A 26835-nucleotide genomic window follows, 5' to 3' on the forward strand; every position below is an offset into this window, starting at 1 on the left:
TCTGCCACGTCAGGAGGCGGCTCACGAGGCTCTCGTCGGGCCCTCGCACATTCCATGAGCCTCCGCAGAGCACCACCTGTGTGAGCCTCCGTGCGGAAGCCGCGAGCCAGGCCAGCGGGATGCCCGGCCCACACCGTCACCGCTGCTCACCGTGTGGGCAGGCACCGCATGCGACGCGCTGCTGAGACGTGGCTGGCTCCCGGCATCCCGGGTGACAGCAGGGGGGGTTGGGCCGGGCCTGCCCTCTCGGAAAGCAGGGACGGACACCAGCCTTCCTCCGGCGCCCCGCCGGTGCCTGGACCAGGTCCGACACCGGGGCCCCCGGAAAGCTGCCTCTGTGGGATGGGAGGGAGCCTGCCTAGCGGATGCGAGGACCACGCGGCGGTCTGGGCAGACACGCGTGGACAAACGTTTGCAGAGCTCTGTGGGCATCGCTGAGGCGGGGTGGGCCTGGTTTCCGGGTTCTGCCTCACGCCTCCCATCCCGGCCCATTTGAAGGTGTGCGGCCCCGGAACCGGCTCAGCCTCCTGCTCTGTGAAGCCCCTCGGGTCTCAGGTGCTCCGTGAAGGCGACCTGTCTCCCCCGTGTCCCCTCTTCCCCGGCCCCTGGGTCACCTCGCGGCTACCCCCCTCCCCTTCCGACCCCCTGAAGTTCCCCTGCTGACCACTAGGCGTCAGCACGAGCACGTCCAAGCCCGTCTGAGGCCCGGCAGGCTTTTCACTCCTCCCAGGCTCGAGAGGCCTGAGGTCTGGGGTGTCCTTCTCCTCCCAGGGCTGCCAGATTTACACACGTGCCTGACAGACACAGAAGATGCCCAGTTAAGTGTGGATTTCAGAAAAACAACCAACACTTCCAGGTATCAGTATGCCCCAGATGGCACGTGGGTCATACCTACACTAAAAAAGTATTCGTTGCTTACCTGAAACCCAAGTATCATATCCCTCCCTAGAGGAAGCCATGGGGGGACAGTCAGCTCACGCAGCCCCCAGACCATGGGCCTGGCCGTGACCAGGGAACAAATCGTTTCTCTCTCTCGACAGGCGACTAGACGGAGGGGACCTGGGGGGGGGTACCCGGCCCCCACAGTGTTGCCACAGCAGCCCTGGGGCCCCTGGGAGGAGGAGCCGGTAAGAACGCTGGGGGACACGCTAGCAGGAGGTCCTCTGAAGACCCAGAGCAGCCCCCCGGCCCCACAGCTGGCGCTTCTCCTCGGCGGCCTGCCGCGGCGCAGTTCAGAGCAGGGGCTCGAGAGACAGAGACACTTTGTGTGGCTCCGTCCCAAACCAGCGGTGCTGCGGTCCCTCCCGGCACCCCCATCCCCTGCTTTGTGCCCTGTGGTGGCGGCTGTCCCTGCCAAGCGTCCTCTGGGAAGTAAAGGGTATAAAGGGCTAGGTACACAGCAGGCACTCAACAAATGTTGAGTACGTCTCCCTTTCCCGTGAGCTCGTATCAAGGGCAGGTGTAACCACTTGCGGGAACTTACGCAGATTCTCACCGTTGATTCTAACTTAAACAGACGACCTAGCTGTGGCTTCCCCGGATACATGTTTGGGTGCCCGAGGGGGGAGGGCACCAGGAGGAAGAGGGCAGGGTTGGGGCAGCAGGGAGGAAAGGTGCCCCGATGAAGAATCAGCGTAGGCAGAGAGGCGAGGAGGTGGCCGTGGCAGGGGAGAGTCTCCGAGCCTCTGGCAAACTTGGGCTCTCCCGCTGGAGGGGCCTCGGCCGACTGCACGCCGAACGCAGCCGGGGAGCCAGCCCAGGCCAGACCGGCAGCCGCGGCCCCCAGCCGAACCACGGCCCGGCTCAAGTCCTCGTCGGGTGCCGTGCATCCTGCCCACGGGAGGGACCTGCCACCGAGGCCACACACGATTCAGACCTTTGTCCCCCCCACGAGGTCAATCCCATCCCGTTTCACTGCCACTCGGCACGTCTCCTCTGCTCCCTGCACTGGGTTCGGCGAAAGAAACATGTCTGTGCCCTTCCTAGGAGCTCACACATGGGTCTCCTGAGAGAGAGAGTGCGAGAGAGCTGAGCCGCTCAGAACCTCGTGGCACACACACGGAGAGGAAGACGTGTCTGGCAAGAGTCAGAGGTGGCTTCACGGAGGAGGTGAAAGCGAGCCGGGTTCTGAAGGAGGACGAAGAGTTCTCCAGGAAGCGAGGGGCTGGGGAATGGCATTTGAGGCAGAAGAAGAGCACCCTCCGAGGCCCGTAACGGGTAAAGGACACACTAGGAGGGCTCCATGGACAAATCTCTCTGCTTCTCAATGTCCACTTCCTGGCCTGCAAGAGGGACTTAGTGGCACAAGACTGTTCTCGGGATCTGATCACTCGTGGCAAAGCACAGGCACGGGGCTGGGCACACAGCGGTGCCTAGACACACTGTGTCCAGAGCAGTCCTTGTAAATATTAATTCATGACTATCAACAAATACTGATGTCTGCCCCACTTCACGGAACAGAAACTGAGGCCACGGGACTTGTGGCCGCCAAGGGGGCCAGGGCTAGGTACCTCTCGGGCTGGGTCCACCGTCTGCCCTGCATTGTCCTCTCTGGGCGGCCTGAGGCGCTGCAGCACAGGAAGATCCCCACCGCCAGCGCCACAAAGTGCGTGCTGGGGTCCCGGTGCCCGGCCAGGGCTGGCTGGAGGCCAGGCCAGGAGAAGGGCGTGAAGCTGGGCTCACCAGCCAGAGGAGTTGTTTATGGGGTGGGAGGCTCGTAAAAAATAATGGGCTGGATTTATCGTCCCCGCCTCCGGGCCCGTTCCGGACTGCACAGGGCTGGGACGGGTCCCCTCCGGCGGCACCGTAAATCTTCCCGCTAAATGCGAGAGCTGTTTATTCTCCCGCCCACCTGGCCTGCAGCGGGCAGGGGGATCGAGGAGAACCTGTGCACAAGCCCTGCCCTGTGCTCTCGGCCCGGCTGGTTCACCCCGGGGAGAGCTGGAGCTGGCAGGGGTAGCCCTGGGGCCAGGGTGGGATCCGCTAGTGTGGCCAGGCCGTTTCCCCTCATTTACAGCAGAAACTTCCCAGCCCATACACCTACGGGGTCCCAGCACCCACAGCTGATGATGGAAAGCTCTGGCACAGGGCAGGAGATGTCCCTGGCCCCGTAGGAGCCACGCTGGAGCCCCCTGGGTCAAGGCCTGGCCTTGGGCCAGGGGAACCACATCTTGGGGGCCCAGGGGAGCCTGCCAGCCAGGCACACTGGTAAGATCCTAAGTTGTGCTTTGTGGCTGGGGTAGCTCGGAAGGGACTGTGGGTCTGTCCACAGGCTTGTTTACTGGAACCTGGAAGTAGATGGAGCAGGAGAGGGGAAATGGCTGTAGCATTGGAAGGCCGGCCCCTCCTCGTCCTGAGGACCGTCTCTTGGGGTGGCCCGGCTCAGTTCTCCCTCCAGGAGTGGGGAAGACAGCACTCACCCAAAGTACCTCCCAGAGTGCATGCGAGTGTCAGAGTGATGGGGAGCGTGAGCTGAGCAACAGAGGGGTGGGGATGAGCCTAGCAAGGGAGGACACCTGCTCGCAGAGAAGGTGCTGGGGACGGAGTCCAGTCTGACTGCCGGCCAGGGTGAAGGGCAAGTCAGAGCAGGAAGGGCAGGGTAGAAGACAAAGTCCAGAGGAGGGCCAAGGACCGGCCTTGGAGGAACGCGGAAGGAGGGTCTAGGACGAGCACAGGGACCGACGGAGAGGCTGCTCCCGGGGTCTCGGCAGGCGGCCCTCTGCTCTGGCCCAAACCCAGGGCCCTGTACCCGAAAACCCCCCAGTGGCTCTTGCTGGGGAGTTCCCCAGTCAGTGCCTGAGTGGTGTGGGCTTTAGCAGCGGGCTCAAGTCCCGAGGACAAGGGTCCCGAGGACAGAGGCTTCTTGCTGTGGCTGACTGGAGGCGTGTGGCCTGCAGGGCTGGAGTCTGCGGGCTGGCTGGAGGGACTTCATCTGAAGTGCAGCACTCGGTCTTCTCTGCTGACTGAGTGAGCGAGCCCGCTGGCACTCCCCCAGAGCCCAGGACCCCTGTGCCGGAGCCTATTTCCAACCACCCCCCCACGCCGTGCTGGCACCCCGACCCACAGCCCTCACCTTCGTGTCTGCCTCCCCCACCGTCCGTGCGTCCTGGGAGTTCACGCCCTGGCTCAAAGGTGGGGCTCTGAGCACTGCCCCCCAAACAGGACGGGGGAACCCAGACCCTTCCCACGCGCGGTCACAAGGTCACTCGGTGACATCGATGGCAATACGCCGTCCCCAAGCCCCCAGAACACGTGCAGGGAGACCAGAAACTCCACTTGAGTATCCCAGACCCCTAAACCCCGATGAAGCCCCAGATTCCGGAGATTTCCCTCACATCCGTCAACGCCCAGAGAGTTGCTGAGGCTCCAGGCTGGGGCCAGGCCGGGGCTGACCAGGCGACGGGGGTGGCCACCTGCACTGGCCCCCAGCCTCTCCCCGAGCCAGGGTGCTGAGCACGTTCAGCCTCATGGGAAGCAGCGGTGGACTGGTCCTGCGTGGAGCCTGCGGGCTCCCCTCCCCGGCTCCTTGGGTGGCTGGAAGCCAGGCCCTGCCTCGTCCGGAGGCGGCCGCCGCTGAGATACCCTGCACCCACGTGACGCGGGCAACAGGCTCCCCAAAGTGCAGACCTGAGGGGGCGGGGCTCTGCAGAAAGTCCCATCTGCCCTGCCTCTCACCTTCCCTCGGCCACCCCACCCCCCCCGTCACCCTCTCCTTGACCGCTGTTCTGTCACCTTCCCTTCTTCTTGTCACCTTCCCCTCGGCCGCCCTTCTGTCTTCTTCCCCTCGGCTACCCTCCTCTCCGCCCACACTACCCCCGTGTGAGTTCTAGACCCTGACGCCCGCCAGCATCACTTGCCGGAAAACTGCTTTATCTCGCTGCCCACCCCAAGGTGCTTAGTGACCGTCCCGAAGTGTGGACCGTGCCTCCGCCCCCAGGACTGACAGGTGCCCTGCAACGTTCACAGCAAAGTCCAAAGTCCCACTGAGCACAGTGCCTTGACCTCTCACTCGCATCCGCTTTGGGTCTGGTTTCAGGGTCTGGGATGCACTCCCTCTAACAGGCAAGAGGGGCCGCTGGGACACAGGCTCTCCTGGCCAACCAGAGCAGAGCTGGCATCTTCGGTGCGAGATGCGAGGCCACGCCAGCCTGCGTGAAGGGCCAGGCAGTGAGCGGCAGCTGGGTGACCCACGGGGAAGAGAAGAGCATGGGGGGGTTGGGGGGTGTGGGGGGTGGGAGCGGCCGGAGACCCGGAGTCTAGGCTAGGTTGGAAACCAAATCAAAAGCAACCACATATGAGAAGCATCACGCATGTCAGAGGGGCTCAAATCGGAGCCCCCTTCCCTGCACGGTACAGACGTGACCTGTTGTCACTGCGACCTGCCAGGCCCAGTCTGATGGCACCAGGGGGTTGGTGTCTGAGGGCCCTCCCCACTCCAGACTATTCCAGAACTCAGGCCCACGAAGGGATGAGGTGGGCCCCCTGTGTCTCGGGTTTCTGCCTGTCTCCACAGCCCACTTCGAGTTGTTTTTCAAGGTTAGCTGCTTCTGACCCGTTACTTTCAACCCAGGCCCGGACCCAGATGGTCCCAGCAGCCTCTCACCCTTCCCTTCCCACCGCAACCCCCACTGCCCCGCAATCTCCCAGGGGCCCCTCTGCCCACCGCCTGCCCTACTCACTACCAGCTGGCTCCCTCAGGGGCCACCCGCTCTGAGGGACTTCCTCTGCCCTCTCCACCTCCCCCAGGCTCCCAGCCCCCAGACGGAACTGAGTTCCCTTTGGCCGAGCCCCTCAGCACTGCTGCGGGCCTACGCTGACCACCCAGGATGCCACACCATGCCACGCCATGCCACGCCCAGGGTGCAGGCTCGGGCACCACAACCCCAGGCCAGGTTGGCAAGCACGCTGGACGAGAGAGTCCCTCCTCTCTTTAGAACCCAATTTCCATGCCTTTCAGAGAAGAGGTGATCCACGGGGTCGTGGTGGTTCCTTTCAACGGCGGTGGTCCGGATCTGCAGCCAGACCACCTGGGTGCCGGCTCGGCACCCCACCCCCCAGCCACGTGACCCTTGGCGCGTCTGCGTGTGGGGGTAGCTGGCACCTACTTTGAAAGGTTCAAGGAGTCACACGAGGAAATATTAGGGTGACCGTATGTCTGGCTGTGCCCAGGACAGTCCCAGTTTGTAGCTGCTGCCCTGTCGTAGTTAATCATGCCTCTTTTGCTCTCCAAGCGAGCGGGCGTAGATACTAACTCATACAGCCCCCTGTGGAGAGAGGCGGAGAGGGCGCAGCGTGCCTGGCAGGACGTTCAGCTACTGAGTGATAATTCTAAGATTTATTGACTCATTTAAGTAATCTCCACACTCAACGTGGGGCTGGCCACTACGCCGAGAGCAAGAGTCGCAGGCTCGAGTGACTGGGCCAGCCAGGTGCCCCCACGATGTCAATTCCTGATCGCTGAGGCGGTTACGCGAAATCGACATGTAATGGGATGGCCGAGAGCCGTATGCATACACGGTACGGCTGTCAGCTTCCCCGTGCAGATGCTGTTCTCCAGTGACGGGAGATGTGGCCGTGGGGGAAAACTGGGTGACGTGTACATGGGACCTCTCTTCACTGTTTTTTTTTTTTTTTTGCATTTTCTTATGAATCTGTAATTATTTCAAAATGGAAAGTTGAAAAAATCCTATCGTTTTGTCTCCAGTTACGCTTGGGTAAGTACCCTCATAAGCCTACAGGAAAAAGGAACAGATTCTGACAGTCTTTCCTGTAGGGATCTAATGAGCAAAGTAATTTTTAACTCAATCGAGGCCATCTTTGCATAACGCAGTCACCCAGAGTCGGGCTGTGACCTGGCAAATGCGTGAGAATGTTCCCACGGGGCAAACGGCGGGGGCAGAGCCCAGGCACGTCACCAACCGGCCGGGAGTCCCCAGCGTCCCACCTGCGTGTGCACGTGGAGCCCCCGCCACAGTCTTCAGAGCAAACCCGCTGTGAGGCAGCAGCACGGATCGGCTGACGACAGCAAAGTCAAAAGGGAAGGGCTATTTCCGGCTCGGGTGTCTGGGGACATTCGGCACGGGGACAAACACTAACGAGCATTCTGTGGCCCTTAAGGGGAGTGGCTGTCTTGGTAACTGAAGTTCATAAAGGTTTTACGAACTGTAGGGAAAAGAGGCCAGGCTGACTCAGGTTGTTTCCCCGAAGAGGACTGGGAAACGGGTGCGCCATTTCAGGAAATTTCCACCACAAAGCGTGTTTGAAACTCTTGGTGCTTAATGAGGCATGTGTGGCGTAGGGAACGCTCACGAATGGGGAACGCCGAGGAGGTGTCTCTGCTGTCCTCTCGGGGTCTCTCCTGGGTCTCACCCCCACTGGGCGGACTAGGCACAGGCATCCAAGCCTTGTCAGAACCCTCCACGTAGTCTGCCTGGGCTTAGGGGCCAGACCAGCAGAGCAATGGCTACGCAACCTTGGGCAAGTTCCCTAACCTCTCTGTGCCTCAGCTTCTGAATCTGGAAAATGGGGTCATGGCAAGGATGCGATGTGCGAGTGCGTGAAAACGTCCGGCGTGCGGTAGGCATACAGTAAATGCAGCTCGTGCTATCATTCATTATTTAACACAAAGGAAGCCAAGCTTCCCTGTTCCAGGCCCCACGTCTGATTTTCGCTGGAACCAGAGTCGCCCCTGACGCCAAGTCTTGAGCTCTGTGAGAAAGTGCCACAGGGAACGCCGGTGGTGGGAAGGCAATGGGGTTTCCTACCCGTATTTACATGTGCATTTAAACAGGCTCAGAGGGCGTTAAAGGGAACGGTAAATGTGCACAGGGAAACCCGTGATGCCGCTGCCGGGACAGTGCCAGCCTGGCTCTGCAGGGGGCTCAGCCTCCCAGGGGCACAGACGCTCAGCTGCCCTGTGGCCTCTTCTGGGGCATCAGACGCGGGAAAGGGGGCAGCACGGCCCGGCTTCCACGCACTCAGCCATGCGGCAGCCCAGCCTCTCCCCGGTGGCCTTACAGAGCCTCCGGGTCCCTCTCACTGGGCTCAGTGCCTGGCCCAGACCACACCATTCCCTAGCTCGCACTGACCAGGAATCTGCCCGCACAACCCGAGGCTGAAGAGGGCCTGGGGTCCCAGGGAGCATCATTCTCCTTTCTCCCCTTGTCCTTTCCAAAGGGCCCGATGTTGGCACAGGACACAGGGCTGGAGCGAATACAGTCCCTGCCCACGTGGAGTTCCCAAGCTGCAGGGGCACAGGCACCAGGTAGAAGACATTTTTGAGTAGCCAGCCAGAGACGGGGTGGGAGACAGGCCGTCGCTGGAGCACAGAGGGGGCAGAATTCTCCCTGGGGTCGGCTCAGGCCGGGCTGCAGAGAGAGCGGGTGGGTGTTCTCACTGAGGACTGGGAAGGAGCTCCAGTCAGCTGATGGTGGGGTGGGGCACCCCAGGCCTGGGAACACTTTGTGTGACAGACACCCGATGACCTCTTCATGCCGGGGTTCCCGACTGCCCGTGCCCATCAGGGGCTCGGCACACGGCTCAAACCTCAGCAGCAGGATAGGGGAGCTGGTCTGACCTCTGCAGCCCTAGGTGGAACAGAGGGTGGATGCTGGCGAGCCTGTGCTGGCCGAACGAGTGAAGCCAGTCATCTCGACGGGCCCCAGGCGTTGGCACGTGCTTTCCTGTGTGCGGATAAATCCAGACGCGAGGGTGAGCAGTTCGCCCCTGGGAAGGGGGTCTCTTGAGGATGAGGACTTACTCCCTATCTCCCCTCCACCCTCAGCTGAAGCTCAGGCTTCAGCCAGTACCCAGCACACATCGGCAGAGCCTTGCCCAGGGAGCACCTGCTCTGACTCTGCTGCTGGCTTGCTGTGGGCCTGGGGTGAGGCCCCGTCCTCTCCGGGCCCGTTTCCTCATCTGTGACCGATTACCGTAATCGGAACCCACGTTTATCAAGTGATCTTTGCGAGATCTTTTCCACCCTATGAAGCAGGTACTGTGCTATCCCCGTTTTATGGACCGGGCACGGAGGAGGTGAGGGACTTGCTCAAGGTCACGTGGATCATGACTGCTGGAGCTGGGGTTCTGATCTAGGCAGCCAGGCCCCAGAACCCGTGCTCTTAATCGCGGTCTGACACAGGGATGACAGGTCTCCTTGGGTGTCTAAGGGCCCTCTGGGCTGGGCTGTGACATGTGCAGCCCCTCAAGCCCCCTCGCGAGCCTGTGGCTGTTTCCCACAACTGTGGGGACAACGTGACGCTTCTCTTGACCCTGGTGCCTACCGCCACCGCCGGAGATCAGACCACGAAGGTCTGGTGAGGTTTCAGGGTGCAGGCGTGCAGGACGGCTTCCTGCTTAGAAGGGCGTGGACTTCTCCAGCCCTCCGTGTCAGCAACTGTGGCAGCCGAGGACCAGCGCCGGGAAGGGGGCAATCCTTCACCAGGCTGGTGAAACCATTCTCTTCGCCACCTCCCCTGCTCAGACCCGAACACTAGACCCCTAGGAGCTCCGGATCCTTCCCTCCAGAACGTTTCTTTCTCAGCTCCTTACTCTACAGCAACTCCAACCCTTATTTAGCATTGAGTCCTTCTTCTAGACCGAACGCTTCACAGGGGACCATGTCAGCTTTCGCTCACACGGGGACCCTGAGGACCAGACAGACACCGGGCAACACGAATGAATGAAACGGTGGCCTGCCATCACACGGCTGGTTAGACCTACGCCTTTCTGAACACCTTCTTCTCCTAAATCCGTTCTACTCGGACCGAAGGAAAGAATTCTTCACCAGGAGGGAAGAGACAAGTTCATCCAGGAGGAAACACCTTCATGGAACACAGACGTGACGTAGATTTAGGGAAAAAGGGCAGGCATGGGAGAGGGAGAGAGCTAGAAGGTGCCGGCTCCTCGGTGGCCCATCCGCTCTGGGCTCCCAGGACGCGTGACCACAAAGGGGGTGGTGGAGGCTGGGACTGGCCTGGACCGGCTGCCCCCAGGCTGTTACCGCTTGCTGGGCCAGGGGCTGAGTGGGGGTGAACGTGGGCTGCGACGGCACCAGAACCAGCACCTGGAAGCACCGAGGAGAAGGAGATGGGCCCCAGATCCCGACAGCTCTTCATCACCCCCCGCCCAGTGCCGGGACAGAGCCTGGGTTCCTCACATCGAGCCTGGGTTCTAAACACCTAGAGAAGCTGCCTGCAAGTGGCCTCCCCTAGGGCAGGCGCTGCGCTCGAGTGCCTCACGGGGTTTCCCTAACGGATCCCTCACTTGCCTGGGAGGGATCACCGGTCCCGATTTACAGAGGAGGAGACCCAGGCAGGCAGGAGTGGCTGTGCAGGGGCCACGGAGAAGAGCCGAAAGCCTAAAACTCCCAACCCCGGCCTGGCCAGATCCACATACCTCCGGCCAGGGTTTGCACCGGTGCCTAGGAAGCGGGGCCACTCAGAGGGGCTGAGTCCCAGGCCCTCGTTTCTCGGCCAGGAGCACAGACCGACCCTGGCTGACCTTGTGCGTGCATCCAGGCCCCTCTAATCAAAACCAGACCTCGTGCTCTCCTCCCTGCTCGGGGCAGGCTCCAAGGCGCCGACAGGCATTAGGAGAAGTCAGGTGACGCGAGGAGTCTGATTTGCCAAATGGCCCTGGGCTCACGGGCCCTCCCGGGAGGAACAGGGATCAGGGGGCATTTAGGTGCAAAACAAGCTGGGTCTCTGCACCCCCGACACACTCTGAGTTTTGAGTGATGCTCCAACAAGCATCACTGTGGTCGGCATGCACTCGTGGCGGGCAGTTGTCACAACCGACGGAGGCTCAGGAGGGAGGCAACCTGCCGGGTCACCTGCGCCCGTCTCCGGCCACTGGCATTAACGAGCGGTCAGCAGACGTGCTGTGCACTTGGCCTGTCTTCTTCAGACCTTCCACACGGCCTGCGGGAGCCCTGGAAATGCTGCCACTTGCCCCTCGGGAGGTATCCCGGAAGTTGTCTGCTGCTTTTTGGACGGACGCGTTGCCCAGATTTAAAACTTGGGAGATGGACACAAAAATCCTAGTAAGAGAAGGGACTTCTTTAACCAACGTGCTGGTTGGTGCTGGTTAACAAAGACTGGGCTTGAGGCCCCCAAATCTGTACTCTGGCTAAATCTCAAGTCCTGGCGTCAGGATCCGGTCACCCCAGGGCCTTTGGGAAAGGTGAGGCACGTGGGCTCCAGGCTCTACTGCACGCTTAATTTGAGGCCCAGCCCCTGAAGTATCTGAGAGGCCCTGGAAGTCCTCCACTCTCCCCTCCAGCACGTTTCCCACCTCTGCTCAGCCAGCTTCCCACAGCTGCCCTCTCTGCACACCATCTAAACTCCTGCCCACGCTCTGGCGGCCTCACAGGGTCCGGGCCCTGCCAGGCTCCCCTCCTCCTGGGCTCCTCTCCCCTTGGCTCACTGTGCCCCACCGCCCTCCCCTTCGTTTTGCTTTTCGCCCGAGTCTGGTCCATTCCTGCCTCAGGGCCTTTGCAGACGTGCTGCCTGGCACGCTTCCCCCAACTCTTCCCGCCGCGGCTCTTGGCCATTCTGTTTCAGCTCGCGTGTGGCTTCCGCAAAGAGGAAGCCCGCCTACTTCTGTCTGTTCTGCCACCTTCTTTCTTTCCTGACCGGCCTCATCACATCACAGCTGAAGACGTGCGCTGGGATCCCGACTCCGCCCTTTCCCTATGGTGTGACCTCGGGCGAGTCTCCTAACTTGACTGCTTTGGCTTCCTCCGCTGTCCCAGGGTCATAACATCCCCGCCTCACCGGGTTGCTGGGAGGGCCTAGCTCAGAGTAAGCACATGACCCCTCGGCAGCCAGCCGGCCGTTCTCCACGTTAATGTTTCCCCGACCCTACTCCTCCGCCTGCTGCTGAGGTTTGTCCGGTGACATCCTTAGCCAGACGAGTGCCCCCGGGCCAAACCGCGTCCCGGTTACCGACAGAACGCGGCCGGGGTCTTGTATCCAGCCTCGCATCGGTCCCCCCTTCCCGCGCACCCTCCTTTCAACCAGGGGCCTCACAGCTTCACCTGGACCCCGCTCGTGGGAAAGCTGCTCTTCAAAGGAACAGGGCAACACCGCCTGGCTGGAAAAGAGGCTCGGCCACCCCGGCCTCAGGGACTTCACAGCTTGCTCAGAGCCGTCGCCCTGTAAACCCCCCCCTCCGCGAGGAAAGCAGGACTCCCTCCTCACCACCAACGTGTACTCGCTTCCCCATAAATCTGCTTCCTATAAAACTCGGGTTGGGCCCCCGGTCCTCATCTGGGGCAGCTGGACCACGCAGCCGTGCAGCCCTGCAGCCCCACAGCCCCGGCCGCAGGCTCCCGGGGAAGTCCGCACGACACAGCGGCAGCGGGCACCAGGGCGCGCAGAGCTTGGCGCCCACGTCCTTCTGGGGACACGGCAGAGTGGGGACCGCCGGGCTTGTCGCGTCCTTGAGGAAATTGCCTGAACAAGCACGGAGCATCGAAGGCATCCAGTGAAACGGCTCTGCTTCCCTATCCCGGGCTTTGGACTTTTAACTATTTCCTTCTTTTCTTTCTCAGGAATTGCTTCCAAATAACAAGCACACCCAGCGTCCCCCAGCCTCGCCTTGCAGCCCCCGTAGCTTTAGTGCACGCACAACACTGCACACGCAGGGTCTCGTCCCCCCCCTTCCGGAGAGCCTGGCAGGGCACCACCACATCTCCACGCTGTGGACAAGGAGGCTGAGGTTCTCGGCTCACCGCCAGGGAGCGGCAGCACCGGAGTCGTGCCCGTCAGGCTGCGCCGGAGCCCGGGGCCTGCCCTTCTGTCCCCACGTTTCAGTGTGAGCCACTCCCTGGTCTCCTGCTGGGGCCACGGACCCCGGGCTGGGCCCTCATAGGGGCCCCTCGAGGCCCCTCCGGTATCTCCGACGTGTCAGGGGTCAGCGATGGGGGAGGGGCTCAGGCCGGGGCCAGGCGGCTGTCCTGGCCTCCTGCCCCATCTACTCTCTTGACCGCACACGATGGCCGGGGCCCAGGAGCGCTGGTCCCCGCCCCTGCCCTCAGCCCACTCCATTGCAGCACGCAGCCTGCCCCGAGATTCCAGACCTTGCCATTAACTTAAGCAAGATATGCCTCTGTGCCTTTGCAAATGCTGTTCCCTCTACCTAAAAGCCCCTCTCCTCTACGCATGTGGGTCCTGCCTTCTGGCCAGCTGTCCTACCTCACAGTCCTGCTTCTCTGGGCCCAAACTCTGACCACCCCTCCTCTGATACTGTGGACCTTCACCGCCAGGCTTGGCTGGAGGCCAGGCTCTGTCCCAGCCTGGGGCTGTCTGCAGGTTACTCCGGCTGGCCAGTGCTCCCCAGTCCCTCTGTACTGCCCCAGGCCGGCCTGCCATCCCACCCAACAACCAGAGGGAGGCAGGCTCCCGACCACAGGGACCCTCTGCTGGCTGGTGACCCGGTGAACGTTCAGAGACCAGGAAATTGGCACTCGGCCTGCTCAGGCCTCCAGCCCACCTTGGGGAAGGGGACCATGGAGAATGGGGCCCCACTCTTCCTGGCCACAGCCGGCCTTCAGCCCAGAAAGGAAAACAGCTTCTCTGGTCACATCTGCCCATTTGTGGCCCCACCTCGCCTCCACATAAAAACACCAGGAACACCAGCAGTCCCGGTGTAGCGGGCGGTGGGCGGGAGCTGGGAGGAGCCCCGCGCAGAACCGACACCAGAAGCACAAAACAGCCATTCAGGCCACCACCAAACCGCCCCCCGCCCCCTGCCTTGACCCTGAGGCCCCCGGAGTCGAGATGTGGAAAAGGGGGTTTCCAGGGGCCGCCGGATTCTGGGGGGCGGGGGCGGGGGCGTGTGCCTGGTCAGCACGGGCCGCACTCACCGTTGGAGCGGTGGATGCAGGTGTGCTGGTTGTCGCTGAGGAAAAAGCCACTGTGGCACTGACACTCGTAGCTGCCCATGGCATTGACGCAGATCTGCTGGCAGCCACCGTTGTTGTCCTGACACTCGTCCACATCTGCAAGGAGAGACGGAGAGGGGGAGGGGAGAAATCGCACCTGGGGCCGGAAGCGAGACGCGGCCAGCTTCCGAGGCTGCCCAGAAGGCCCTGCACACGGCAGCACTCTGGGGACGCTCCACAGGGGGACCCCGCGGCTACACCCCGCGGGGGGCCAGGTACTCCGCAGAGACTCTGCACAGGGCTGTACTCTACCAAGGTACTCCGTGGAGGTACTCCGTAGAGGTAGTTACGATGCTTGTAACGCCAGCTGCCTGTCGGTAACCTACGCGACCGGCGGTCTTCTAAGCATCCGACCCGTACTAACTCCTTTCATCCTCACGGCAGCCCTGTAGATCAGATCCGGGTATTAGCCCATTTGCTAGATGAGGAAACCGAGGCCCAGAGGGGCCAAGTCACCTGTCCCGGGTCCCACCTGATAGTCCGACTCCCAAACCGTGGTCTCACTGATCCTGCTGGACTCTCCCTCTCCGGGAAGACTGCAGCCTGCACTGCCCTTCCCCAACCCACGGAGCCTCGCCAAGCAAATTCTCCCGTCCCCTCCGTCTTCAAGCCTACCTCAGAGTTACAACCAGTAACACGAGACCCCGCAGCCTGCTTTCTGCCTCACAAATGGACTTCAAACGTCTAAGAATGGGGAATTTTTTAAAAGGCCCTGACCTCTGGCCACCAAGACGGCCGCAGAAGGCCTCTAAGCGGTCTTTCCTGCTCTCTAGGAGAGAGAGACCTCAGGGCTGACACTCGGCGTTGACCAGAGGCTGCTGGCACAAAGGCGGCTATTGGCTGAAAAGAGTCTTTATGGAGTTCTGGGCTTGAACAGAACAGCATGTTTCAATTACCAAAGTCATAACCCCTTACACTGTCAGTTTGTGTAACGAAAGATGGGCTTCTTAAACCTTAACGTGCCGTGTCTGTATCGTCATTTTAACAGGCAAATGTATGAAACCACAGAGGCAAGGTGAGCTACCAGCCGCTTCTGGCCAATCCCCTGGCCCCCAACACGCGCACACACACACACACACACACACACACACACACCTTGGCCGTAAGCTTTTAATGCACTTGTCCTTCACACAGCCATCTTCCAGTACTGACCTGCACTGAACCAGGAGAGGACTGAGCCCTGGAGCTAGGTCAGCTGGGTCCTACTGAGGCTTAGGGACAACACGTCGCTTCACCACCCAGGAGACCACATGGCTGCCTCGGAGAGGCCGATGCTGAGGCAGGCCATTATTCTCTAGCAAGCTCAAATGTCAGCTGTGTGGCAGCCCGGAGGGAGGCAGGACTCTGAACTCTAAAAGCCACGAGCAGTTACAGCTGAAGTGGGGAAGGTGGCTCTTGCTGAGAGGAGACACAGTGGGGTCCCGGGGGAGCTGGAAATGACACTGAGGGATTATTCTGAAAACCTTTCTCCACTCAACGGAGTCTTACTTACTGACGGCACCCTAAAGGGCCACCGCCAGTGCCCCCTTTGCGGGGGGCACCTCCCCTCCAGGGGTGGCTGCCTCTGGGGGTCTGTCCCTCGCCGGCACTAGACCCTGAGCAGCTCTAAGCCAGGGACCGAGTCCTGTTCATCCTACCGATAACGACGCGAAGCTGACATTCCTCGAGGGCTCCTTATGCGTCAGGCACGGGGCCTCACAAATATCCCCGCGCTCCACCCCTGGGGCAACCCTGAGCGACAGGCTGTGTTACGGCCTCCACTCTACAGGTGAGGGCACTGAGGCGCAGAGAACCAAAGTAACTTGAGCAAAGTCACACGGCTGCTCAGGGCAGAGGCAGGACTTAGACCCGCCGTTCACCTCCCGAGCACGTGGCTTTGCCCCGCCGCTCAGCTGGCCGTGCCAGATAGTGTGTCGAGACCAACGCTACGAAGAGCCAGCTACTCTTAACACGAGCCTGAGCGGGGTGCCACCTTGAACGTGTTTGGGAACCCCAGATGCAAACGCAACGCCGGAGCCAGCGTGCCATGGGTAACACGGGGCCTGTCCCAGCGTACCTGGGGTTAGTCCCGTCTCTGTCCCAAAGACACGCCACTGAGGCACTTGCACCCCGGTGCTGGCACACGTATCACAGCGAAACCCGCTTCTGGGACTCGGTCCAGACCCCCTTCAAATCACATGCTTTCCTGTTCTTCCCATGGTTCTCAGCTTCTTTGCTCTGTACCTTGGCTTCTCCAGCCCTAGTAAAGGTTCAGTTGGTAAAACAAACCAGATACAGGCCCTCAAATGCTGCACTGGTGGCAAGAAAGCGCTGCTTTGACCCCACCGTGAACGAGCTCCCTGGAGCCCCCCGCCTGGCCCGGCCCATCTCCCTTCACTGGAAGCCAGGAACCCGAGGGCAGTTAATACTGCACGCATCTACAGAAGTTCAGGGAGCTGGCAGAGTGGCTGTGCCTTGGGACAGCGCTGTTTACACTAGCAGGGAACAATGACTCTCAAACACTGATGAATAATTTGAAACAAATGCAAGGCCGTGTAAACATTTCTTTTCCCCGCTCCCAAATGACAAAGCCCCAAGATTAAGCAGGGAGGGAAGGGGGCGGCCCCCTCTGCGCCCTTTTTCCACTGTGGTCCCAACACAGGCCTCCCTCGAGCCGGGCAGGAAACCACAGCCTCACAATCCCTTTGGGGAGCCTGCGGTCGTCACCAGCTTCTCTAAGGGCTGGATCGGGGGCCTGATGCCCACCTCATGCCCCTCACAGCCCCGTGGCTCAGCCCTCCACGCGGGGCTCACAGTCAAGTCTGAAGAGGCACCAGCTGGAGGAGCTGGGGCCGTGGGTCGGCCACCCACCGCCCCGGGCAGACTGGGTTCACCTTGAGGCCCTGGCCAGGCCTAGCACGGCACTACGGGAGACACTCGGCCCCTGGGCCCTCCTGATGGGGGCAAGCCCAGCACACATTGTTCCTTGGCCCCCTCAGGACTTAGAAAACTCTGTCATGAGAGGTCCTGCGGGGCAAGGAGGGAGCCTACACGTGGGAGTTCTGGCTCTGGCCTTTCCCCGCTCTCCTGCGATCTGGTTTCTCTTGACGAGGACGCCTCAAGCCCAACCACAGCGACGAGAGCCGGTTCCCCGAGTAGTTCTGCTTAACACACCACCCCCGACCTTACACGCTCATGTCTCCGACGCTCCTCCTCTCTGAAGTCTTCCCGGCGCCTGGAAGACTGTGCTCGTCCCCTGTGCCCAGGCTTGCTCTGCCCCGGACCTCGGGCTCGGTCGTCTTGTGTCTCTGCTCTGGGCTGAAGAGAGCCCTGAGTCTTTATATCCCTGTGCCCCGCTGACGGTCAGACCGAGCGGGTGCTCAAGTGTCCGCAGGAAGAACCGAATGGCACACGTGTGTCTGCACTCGCCACCGATGGGGAGCTCGCGACCCACAAAGGCCAGTCCCCTGGAGCGGCGTGCTGTCCCGGTTCCTTCTGGGCACACGGAGGGGGCTCGTTCGGGGCTCCCCGCAGCTGCACTTATCTCGGCTGTTCTCGGAACAGCCCCCTGGTCACGCTTGCCTTCCTGTGATCACACCCACCTCCTCCTGGGATGCCCTCTCCCTCCTTGTCCAGACGGAAGTTCTTGCCTTTGAGAACCACCCAACAGGCTTTCGTTCATCAGTTCCCTCCACAAACACTGGGCGCCTACTACGTGCCACGCTCCCCAAGGGCCGCCAGGGCACCAAAGTGAACCCAGCTGCTGCCGTACTGGACCTGAGCAGAGGCGGGAGGCTTCGTGGAGGGCCGGACCGGGGGCGGCAGGGAGGTCTGTGACCCGAGGCCGAAGGAGGAAGAGGTGTCGCAGAAGCCGACTCTCGCCGAAGGGGCGTGGCAGGGCACAGATGGGGAAGGGCTCGCGACCGCTGGGGCAGAGGAGGAGTTCTGGAAGCTGTGCAGCCTACACACCCCCCATCGAGACCCCAAGGGCCCTCACAAACCCCGGCTCTGTCCGGGTCCCCCTGGCCCCCGTTCTCACCGGTGCTGCCGGGGGAGGGGACAGTCCTCGGGGAAGATGTCTGCACAGCCCGACAAGCCACAGTAGCGCCACCGCCATGGCCTTGGGCAGAGGCTGAGCCCGCTGCGTGCAGTGAGGGCCCTGAGCAAGCCTGTTTCAGATCCAGGCTGCACGACGCCTGAGTGGGCTCTGGGTGGGATACAGGGGCTGCTCTGCCTCTGAATCCTGCCGGCAGCTCATGGTCCTTCATCTGCTTTTGCGGCCACACTGGAATGTTCCCAGAAGGCAGGGAGCGCCCTGGCCCGAGGACTTTGCGATAAAGCAGAGAGGAGGCCCTGTGGGTTTGGGGGCAGACCTGAGGCTCCTAGTGGGAAACTCTTTTAACTGGCAATGGAAGAGCTGATGACTATACTGTGCAGGAACGACCCCAGCAGCCGCAGCGCTGTGAGGGTCTCGGGTGGCCCTCTGTCAGGGGCTGCCTGCCCCGGCCGGGTCACTCTCTGGAAGGCCCCAGCCTGCAGCACCCTTCCATTCCCGCCCCCCAGCCCCTGGCCTTAACACACAAACACATCTCTGTGCCACTGGGACTGGTAGAGCCCCTGACTCTTTTGGGCTGGGGTGGGGGCAGCAGGCGAAGGGTGCTGGGAGGGGAGGGGAGGGGACACTGAGCCGCGGCTGGCCCTTGGCCGGCGGGGCTGAGGGACACCCTCAGAAACGGACCATCCCAGTGCAGTCTGGGATAAGACATGGGGCCGCCGCTCTGTGCAGGCTGCTCCCCAGCCTGAGGCCCAGCGTCTGGGGGTACGGTGAGCACTCAGTCGTCCAGCCAACGGCTGAGGGAGGACCGAAGGTGGGAGGCAGACCAGGGTGCCAAGAGGGGCTTCACTCCAGCCCTGCCCTACCCCTGCCCACCTCCCCTGGCCTGAGCAGCCCCCTTCTGTCCCTCCCACCACCCGAGCAGTCGCCAAGGATGCCGACTTCCTCACCACCCTGCCCGTCTGTTTTGCCTCCACTACTGTGCCACAGCCCTGGGTCGGGCCTCAACTCCTGCCCGAAGGCACAGTCTGTGTGCTTCTCCTAGGCCTCCGGGCCCCCAGCCTCCCCTCCCAATCCCAGCGGCCACTGTGACCAGTTCTAGTTGGAAGAGGCCAGGGCACCTCGGCACCAAAGACAGAGTCCGAGCGGGGTCTCTGGGGTCAGGTGCCCCCACCTTACACCGTAGCACCTGGCGGGAGGTCTGGGTGCTGGGGTCGGGGGGAGACACCCCTCAGCTGGCTCTCCGGCCCATGTCTGCTCGGTGGGCCCGCCGGTCCCGAGCACGAGAGTGCTGCGTCTGAGACGGGCTCATGGGCGGCTGCTCTCTAGCTGACGCCCACAGGCTGTAGGTTGATCTGGTTCCGAAAGGCCTCTGCAGGCAGGGCTGCGGTTTGCCCATGAGGTCTGTTTATTTTTATTAATAGCTGGCTGTTTGTCCTCCTTTGGACCAAGAATCCAGGTTTGCAGTTATTTATAATAACTAAAAATTACTTCTGGACCCAGCTTTGCTTGCTTTGTGTTTCCCACGAACATTTCACGATTCGAAACAGAGACTCTGTGTTCTGCCCGGGCCCCACCCGTGTTCTCGTGGCTGCCAAGGGCCTACTATGTGTCAGACCCCGTGCCTGGCCCCGGCACCACAGGTCCCACCGAGGATCCGAGGACAGAGGCAGAGGCTCCGGCCCATCGCAGGAACTGAACTTGACCTCCAACCCTGAGAGCTCCCTCCTGGTCCCTGAGGGCTGAGGCCCCAACCCTCCCCTGGCCCCTGTCAGAAAGGAGGCTTAGGCACAAAAGCCTCTTGGCCATCGAGTGGCTCTTGCAAAATTACATTTGATGAGTTAAGTGTAAATAAATGAGAACCAGATGGATTAGATTTCGGGTAAAATACACACGGGTCTCAGAGCTTTGAGGCCTGGGTTCTGCCAGATCCAGAACATTCCCTGAGCTGTCAGAGGTGCTGGCAGAGGCAGGGGGGAGGTATGACGGGGCCTCCCGGGACCTCTCCGCTTCCTGGTCTGGGCATCAGCTGGGCCTTCTCTGGGGGGCCTGACTCTTAACCAGGTCAGCCGTATGCAGAAGACACACGGTCCCCCACCGTAGCCCTGCTCTGACCCTGAGCCCCCTGGGTTGGGCCTGGAGGTTGCGGCCTGGTCCGACTGAGGACCACTCTCTTTAGGCTGTCTCTGCGATGTCTCCCTGGGACCGCTGCCCACGGGTTCTAACTCTTTTCCTATCAGGTCACACCAGCTGGGGTGTAAGATTCGGTGAGTAACTTGCTGCGTGACCTTGGGCACGTCACTTACCCCTTTCGGGCCTTGGTCTCCTTCTTCACAAAACAGGGATAACAGGCACCTTAAGTTGTCTGGGGAACTAAAGGAAATAATGCAGCGAAGGACTCGGCTCGGTGCCTGGCACACACACACCACCAGTGAACGTTAACAACCGTTGAGCAAAGCCGCTGCCAGGGCTTCGGGGAATCACAGGTGTGAACGTGCCCCAGGGGACGGTAAGGTCCCCGCCACACTGGAAACTGACACCAAGCTGCGTCCAAAGGAGCCCCCAGTGTGGCCTCAGCAGCGCAGCTTCAGCTTCCGGAACTGCTCCCTCCTGACACAGGTTCTGGCTAGCTCACCACCCTGTCACCCTTGTCTGGGGGACCGCAGTCTATCAGGGGCTTCACGTTGGCTCAGAACCAGACTCAGAGTCACATGTGTGGCCTGCTCGGGCTGTGGGACAAGCCCCGGCCTCTGCACGTGCCACCTCTGTCTTCGTTCATCGAGATACGACTCAGGTTACATAAAATTCACCACCTTAAGGAAGACGGGTCAGTGGTTCTTGGCACATTCACGAGGTGGTGTGAACAGCACCAAGATCTGATTCCAGAACGTTTCCCACCACCCCAAAGAGACGCCCTGTGCCCATTTTCAGTCAATCCCAATTCTCCCCTCCCCCAGCCCCCGGTAACCATTAGCTTACTTTCTGACTCTACGAACGTGCCTGTTCTGGACCTTTCATACCACTGGGGCCACACAGTGTGCGTCCTCTGCGTCTGGCTTCTCTGACACCCCATGACGTCTTCAAGGTCCTCCCCGGCGAAGCACACGTCATTCGTTGTTATGCCTGAATAATATTCCATCGTCCGGATAGACCACGTTTTGTCGACCCATCCACCAGCTGCGGGACGTCTGGGTGGTCTCCCCCTCCTCAGCTGTGAGGACACACGCTGCTGTGAACACCACGTACGAGTCTTTGAGTGAACACGTTTAAACTCTCTCGGGTGGGTACCTAGGTGCAGCATCATCGGGTCATAAGGTGATTCCACGTTTCACTTCTGGAGGCACTGTCACACTGCTTCCCACGGTGGTGGCACCATTCCACGTTCCCGTCGGCAAAACATGAGGGTTCCAATGTCTCCACGTCCTTGCCAACACTTCCTGTTTTCCATTTTTTAAGATGATAGGCATCCTGGTGGCTGTGACATGGCACCTTATCGTGGCTTTGACTCGCGTTTCCCTAATGATGCTGAGCACCTTTCCACGTGCTTGCCGTCCGTTGGTACATCCTTTCTGGAGCAGTGTCTATTCAAATCCCTTGCCCACTTTTACACCGGGTTGTCTTTCTACTGTTGAGTTCTGAGAGTTCTTTGTGTGTCGCAGATACTAGACCCTTACCAGACATATGGTTGGCAAACATGTTTGCATTCTGTGGGCACAACCTCCTGCAAAGCAGCCTTGGGAGCACGGTGCCCTGGGCGCTGTGCCCCTGTGGGGCCGAGGTCCACGAGGCCTGCGCTCCTCTTGGGCTCCGATCTCGGGAGATGTCACCCTGTCCCACGGCCTTAACTGCCGTCTATTTGCCAATGCCGCTAAGACCTCTAGGCCCGCTTGCTCCACTGTCCTCAGGCTGAGATATCAACGGCTGACCCAGATGTCCAAAGCCACGACAAACCTAACACGGCCCTTGCCGGACTCCTGATCTGACCTCCTGTGAGAACGGAACAGAACAGAGCGAAGCCGGGCCCCGCCCTCAGCCCTCCCCATCTCGGCCAATGGCAGCACAGCTCACGGTGGCTTCTGTCATCCTGGAGCCCTCCCTTCCCCGCTCCCCGCCTCTAAGCCCTTAGCAGGTGTGGTCCTCAGCTCTGCCTGCAGACCCAGCTCCCCGCCCCCTCCCCTCAGGTGGCCGGGTCCAGCTCCCCTCCTCTCCGGCCTGGATTACAGCGGTGGCATCCCAGGTCTCCCTCCTTCCACCCTGGTCTCACCACCCCGCTAAACCACCCTGGAGAGTGTCAACCAGCCGCGCTATCCCCTGCCTGAAAGCCTCCAAAGGATTCCTCGTCGGCTTCGAATAAAACACAAACTCCCCTCTCTGGCCGGCGAGGCCCAAGCGAACTGCTCCGTCCACGCCGGGGGAAACGCCTCTGCCTGTGTCGCTCTCTCCCCAGGGAGTGCAGAGTCCTCGAGAGGGAGGACCATGGCTGTCTCGAGTGTTGCTGTATCTCAGGGTTTGACAGAGTGCCTGAGGCACATGAGCCACGTCCGTGGGCCGAGTGACTGACTGACAACTACAAAACGTGGCTGGGGGCGGTGGCTCTGGCCCGGAGGCCCTGGTTCTCGGCCTGTCCCACAAGGGCTGCCCTGTGTGGCCCCGGAGGGGCTGCCTGGCGACACCCAGTTCCCGGATCCAGCCAAGGAAGCAGCTCTGGGCGAGTGAGAAGCCTGAGTGCCGGCCGGGGGGTCCCAGGGGGCAGGGGCTGCGGGCCCGTTGGGAGGGCGAGTGAGGGCTGGTCAGAGAAGAGCTGTGCTCGTTTATTCACCCGCGTCAGCCTTGCCTGGGAGTGAGCCCCGTCGGCGGAGGGGGTGGGATCGGGTGGAGGAGGAGTGGACGTCCTCAGATGCTGGCGGCCTGTGAGCTTTGCTGCTCGATGAACGAGTGAAGCCACACGGGGCTCTTGCCACGTCGGCCCTGCCCACAGCGTCCGGTGTCCTCCTCCCTCGCCAGTGCCTTCAGCGGTACAAGGACAAACGTCTTCGGCCAGAGAAAAGCCGTGCTAAGTGGGCAGCGCTTTAAGAAGCAGGTAGAGGGGACGGGGGTTTGGAGGCGGCGGGACGCGCTCCTGAGGGACGCCGCCCTGGCCTCCGCCACACCGCCACGGCAAGACCAGCTCTTCCTTTAATGTCTCAAGCACGGGCGGGAGAGGGGGCTGCAGGAGGCGGCAGGGGAGCCGTGTGCCCTGAGCTCCTGCTCGGTGCCAGGCGCGCTCGTGACAGCGTCTCACCCAGGGCCTCAGCCCGAGGCAGCGGGGGCGTCATAACCAGGAGCTTCGAGCGGCGAACGGCCCGCCCTTGGTCACGACACGCGCGCGCCGGTGCCAGGATGGGAACTGGGCACTTCATCCCTGCGGCCTCGGGCCTCTGACGGCCCAGCTGTGAACGCGATCCTGGCCGGACGTCTGTGGGAGGCACTCGAGTTTTAAAAACTTCTTTTGATGGGGAGAAGACCAGAGGACTGGGAAGGGGGAAGGGGAGGAAACCCAAACAAACAAATCCCAGAACCAAAGGGAGAAGCCGTGAGAAAAGAAAGGGGAAAGGCTCTGACAGATTCTTCGTGAACATCCTCAGAAATAAAACAGGCCCCGCTGGATGCGGTTAGTTCCCCCTCGGGCCCGTGCGCGGGGCGGGCCGGGCACACGCACGGCCTGCCGGACCCAGGAGGGCCCCGGAGCTCCCGAGGCCACCCGGCTGACACAGTCCTTCCTGCCGGACGCTGGCCACGGCACGTGACTTACTCCCGGCACGTGCTTCCCAGCCTCGGTACTGCCTGGAATTCTGGACCAATTCTTCCCGATTAAACTCTACGGTTTCCTCCGCTTTTTTCAAAGCTGTTGAGTATAAAAACCAGTGTCCTCCCCACGAGTGTCAGCACCGCCGGAAGTTCTCCGTGAAGGTGGGGCCCCCAGGCCCCGCGGGCTCCCGCCCCTGAACGGCCACGGTGCCTTAACTGGGCCTGCTGTGGACTAGTTGGTTCCTTCCCACACTAAGTGGTCCTTTGCTGACAGGCCCTGGGTGGGCCACGGAGCTACAACGGGATGGGAAAAGGTTTTGTGCCAACTTAAGAAAATGGCAGAGGGGCTGTAAGGGGGCGGACGTGGAGGGGTGAGTGTGGGCACCAAGGGGCTCCCCGGAAAAGGGGGCACCGAGGGTGGCTGACGTGCTGGGAGACCACCACGGCTCCCCGTGGCCAAGCCCACCCTTTCTAGCCCATTTGTGGCCCTTCTCCCCTCAAGACACGCAGCACGGCTCCCTATCACTTGTCCAACAAAACTATTTAAGATTTTGAATTTACAAGGGATTCTGAAAAACAGTGGGAAAAAAACGGGTCAACAGTCCTATGCTCTGGCTGCGACCATAACCATAGGCATCTATTTTGTTTCTGTCTTTTCTCGTGGGCCGACGACGTTCTCCTAGTGCAAACGGGTCTCTCTGTATGTGACCTGCTCGTTCACCCTTCACTGAAAGCAGCGCTTTCCGGGGCTCATCCCTGGTGCCCTCCTCACCTGCTGCCTGTCCAGCCGGCAGGCGACCCCCGCCCAACCACTTGGTGCACTTGTCTCTGTTCCGGACCCCGTTAGTAAACTCCCCTACGAGGGACACAGGGCACGTAGAGCCCTTTCCGTTTTAGGGTGTCTTTTCTCCAGATGGATTCCCAGAGGCGGAGTCCCAGCCAGAGACTGCCAGCTTCTCATCCCTCCCCACGGGACGCCCTTAATCTGCTGGTTTTGCCCCTTGGAGCCTGCCTGCGCCGGCCGCTGCCTCTTCCGAAGTCCCTTCCTAGTGCCCATGCCTTCCCGCAGAGAGTCTTCTGTGATCAGCCCCGTGTGTCCGTTCGTCCACGCCCTCACTCAATGAGGGCGCAGTGAACGCCAAGGCAAGGCCTGCCCTCAGGGAGCTGCCCGGCCGGGGAGAGAGAGGTGGGGGAATCAGGAGGGATTAACTACTGTGGGGGCGGGGGGGGGGCTGGGGTGGAGGGCTGCAGGACAAAAGAGCGTGTGTGAGAGGGCTCAGAGGCCACACTGACAGGCGGAGGGGTCTCTCTTTCTCTCTGCCGCGTGCAGACAAGCACGGGGAAAAGATGTGCTCGGTGGTGGGATGTGGTGGGATGCACGTGTGCGTGAGTGCACGTGTGTGTGTGTGCGCGTGTGCAGCTGCAGCAGCCCCGGGTGGGGCCCCGGTGGCTGTGGAAGGGGGGCCGGGAGGCAGGCTTGAGTCTGGGATGTGCCCGACACGCAGCCGAAGGGGACCCCTGACATGCTCGCACCTGCAGACACAAATCTCCAGGTCTCGGGCATTTAGCCGACAGAAACTACCCTCTTACGTGTCACCGTACTCCGAGCCCACTCTCCTGCCGAGGCCTCTCCCACCTCTAGGCTTTGCACCTGTTACGCCTCCTCCCCTCACCCCATCTCTACCCGCCACCCGGTGCCCTGTCACTCGGTCCCGGTGGGGTGAGCTGCGTCCCATACTTGGTTTAGCATTACTTACGCCACGAAAATCATCTCAGGACCCCCTGACCTGGCAGATAAGGGCACTCAGGAGGCATCTCTGGACCCAGAGATCACAGATCCTTCCTCCCAGGCGTTTCTAACCAGATCACCACAGCAGCAGTGGCTCTCAGCGCCCACAGGCTGCCAGGCGCCCACATCCCGGGCTTTGATTACAGTCCCACCTCTTGGCCACATGATTACGCGTCAACAGCGAGGAAAGTTCTGACAGAACACCGGGAAAGCAGCCTAAAAACACCCGTGTGTGATCGTAACCGCGGAAAGTCAGGGCTGCATGCAGATGACACGGGCAAGAACCCGGGGACGCGAAGACCGCAGAGCGGGGCGGGTGGGGAGCTTGTGGGGGTTACTTTCCGTGCAGTCTGTACTCCCTTAACATTTCTGTATAATCGGCACACAGGCGGAAGACGGCTACGTGAACAGAACTTTTCAGCCCTGCGTGAGGGGCACTGTGACTCCTCAGTTCGAACGCAGGGTGGGAGGCAAGTCCCCTGAAGGCCGAACTGGAGTGCTTGGGACAGGAAGAGAGAGCGCCGGCCCCTTGGGCAGGGGGAGCACAGGGCTGCGAGGCGCCCCGGGACAGGCTCAATATGCACGCGGAGCAAAGGCGCGGCTGGCCGGCATGGCAGGCGGAGCCCAGGCCACGAGGGCCTGGCTGCCAGGCCGAGGCGGCGACTCCCCGGCGGCAACAGGGGTCCCAGGAAGACCCCACTCAGGGGGGACCTCCGCTAAAGCTTGTCCCAAATGACTGCACGGGCGTCTGGCCCCTCGGTGGCCAGTGAGCGGGTGAGCCAGGGGAGGGAAAGTCGGCCTGTGGGATGGGACCCTCTTCCCCCTGTTAAGGCAGCCCAGGAGGTTGCTGAAGACCCCGGCCGAGCAGCTGGGTGGCTGCTGTGGCTCCCCACGTCCCACAAGCAGGCGTCACAGCTGGGCACAGGGCGTCTCTACTAGCCGGTCTATTTCCAGCCGTGCGCGGTTGGGACGAGACGGGTGACGGGGAGGGATGGTGGAGCCGGCAATACACGGGGCTGGCTAGCGGCCACCGTAAACACGGGGCCAGGCCTGTGGTGCCGGGCGAGCAGGGTCACGGCAACATCTGTCCAGAGGCAGTCAGGCTCAACAAACGTCCAGGGTGACCCCAAACCCCGGCGAGGGCCCAGGCGGCTCCAAAGTAAGCAAGATGGTTGGCAGAGGTTCTGGAGGCTCTGGGACACTCATACGTGTTGACTGATGCCCCCTTTTAGGCACATGGCTCATCTCTGGTTTGGGATGTCTGTTTTGGTTGGTAGAGTG

General features: G+C 61.4%; 1 protein-coding gene across 3 annotated transcripts in view; it reads right to left on the reverse strand.

Annotated features, from left to right (window-relative positions):
* Positions 1–26835, reverse strand: part of SCUBE1 (signal peptide, CUB domain and EGF like domain containing 1) — a 136617-nt gene that overhangs the window by 72343 nt on the left and 37439 nt on the right. For all 3 annotated transcript variants that reach the window (XM_043562835.1, XM_043562836.1, XM_043562837.1), the window contains one exon: positions 13868–14002. In XM_043562835.1, coding sequence (XP_043418770.1) covers positions 13868–14002 — 135 coding nt within the window. The remainder of the gene's footprint in view (positions 1–13867; positions 14003–26835) is intronic.

The sequence above is a fragment of the Prionailurus bengalensis genome, chromosome B4 (assembly GCF_016509475.1).
Source record: "Prionailurus bengalensis isolate Pbe53 chromosome B4, Fcat_Pben_1.1_paternal_pri, whole genome shotgun sequence".
Classification (NCBI taxonomy): Eukaryota; Metazoa; Chordata; class Mammalia; order Carnivora; family Felidae; genus Prionailurus; species Prionailurus bengalensis.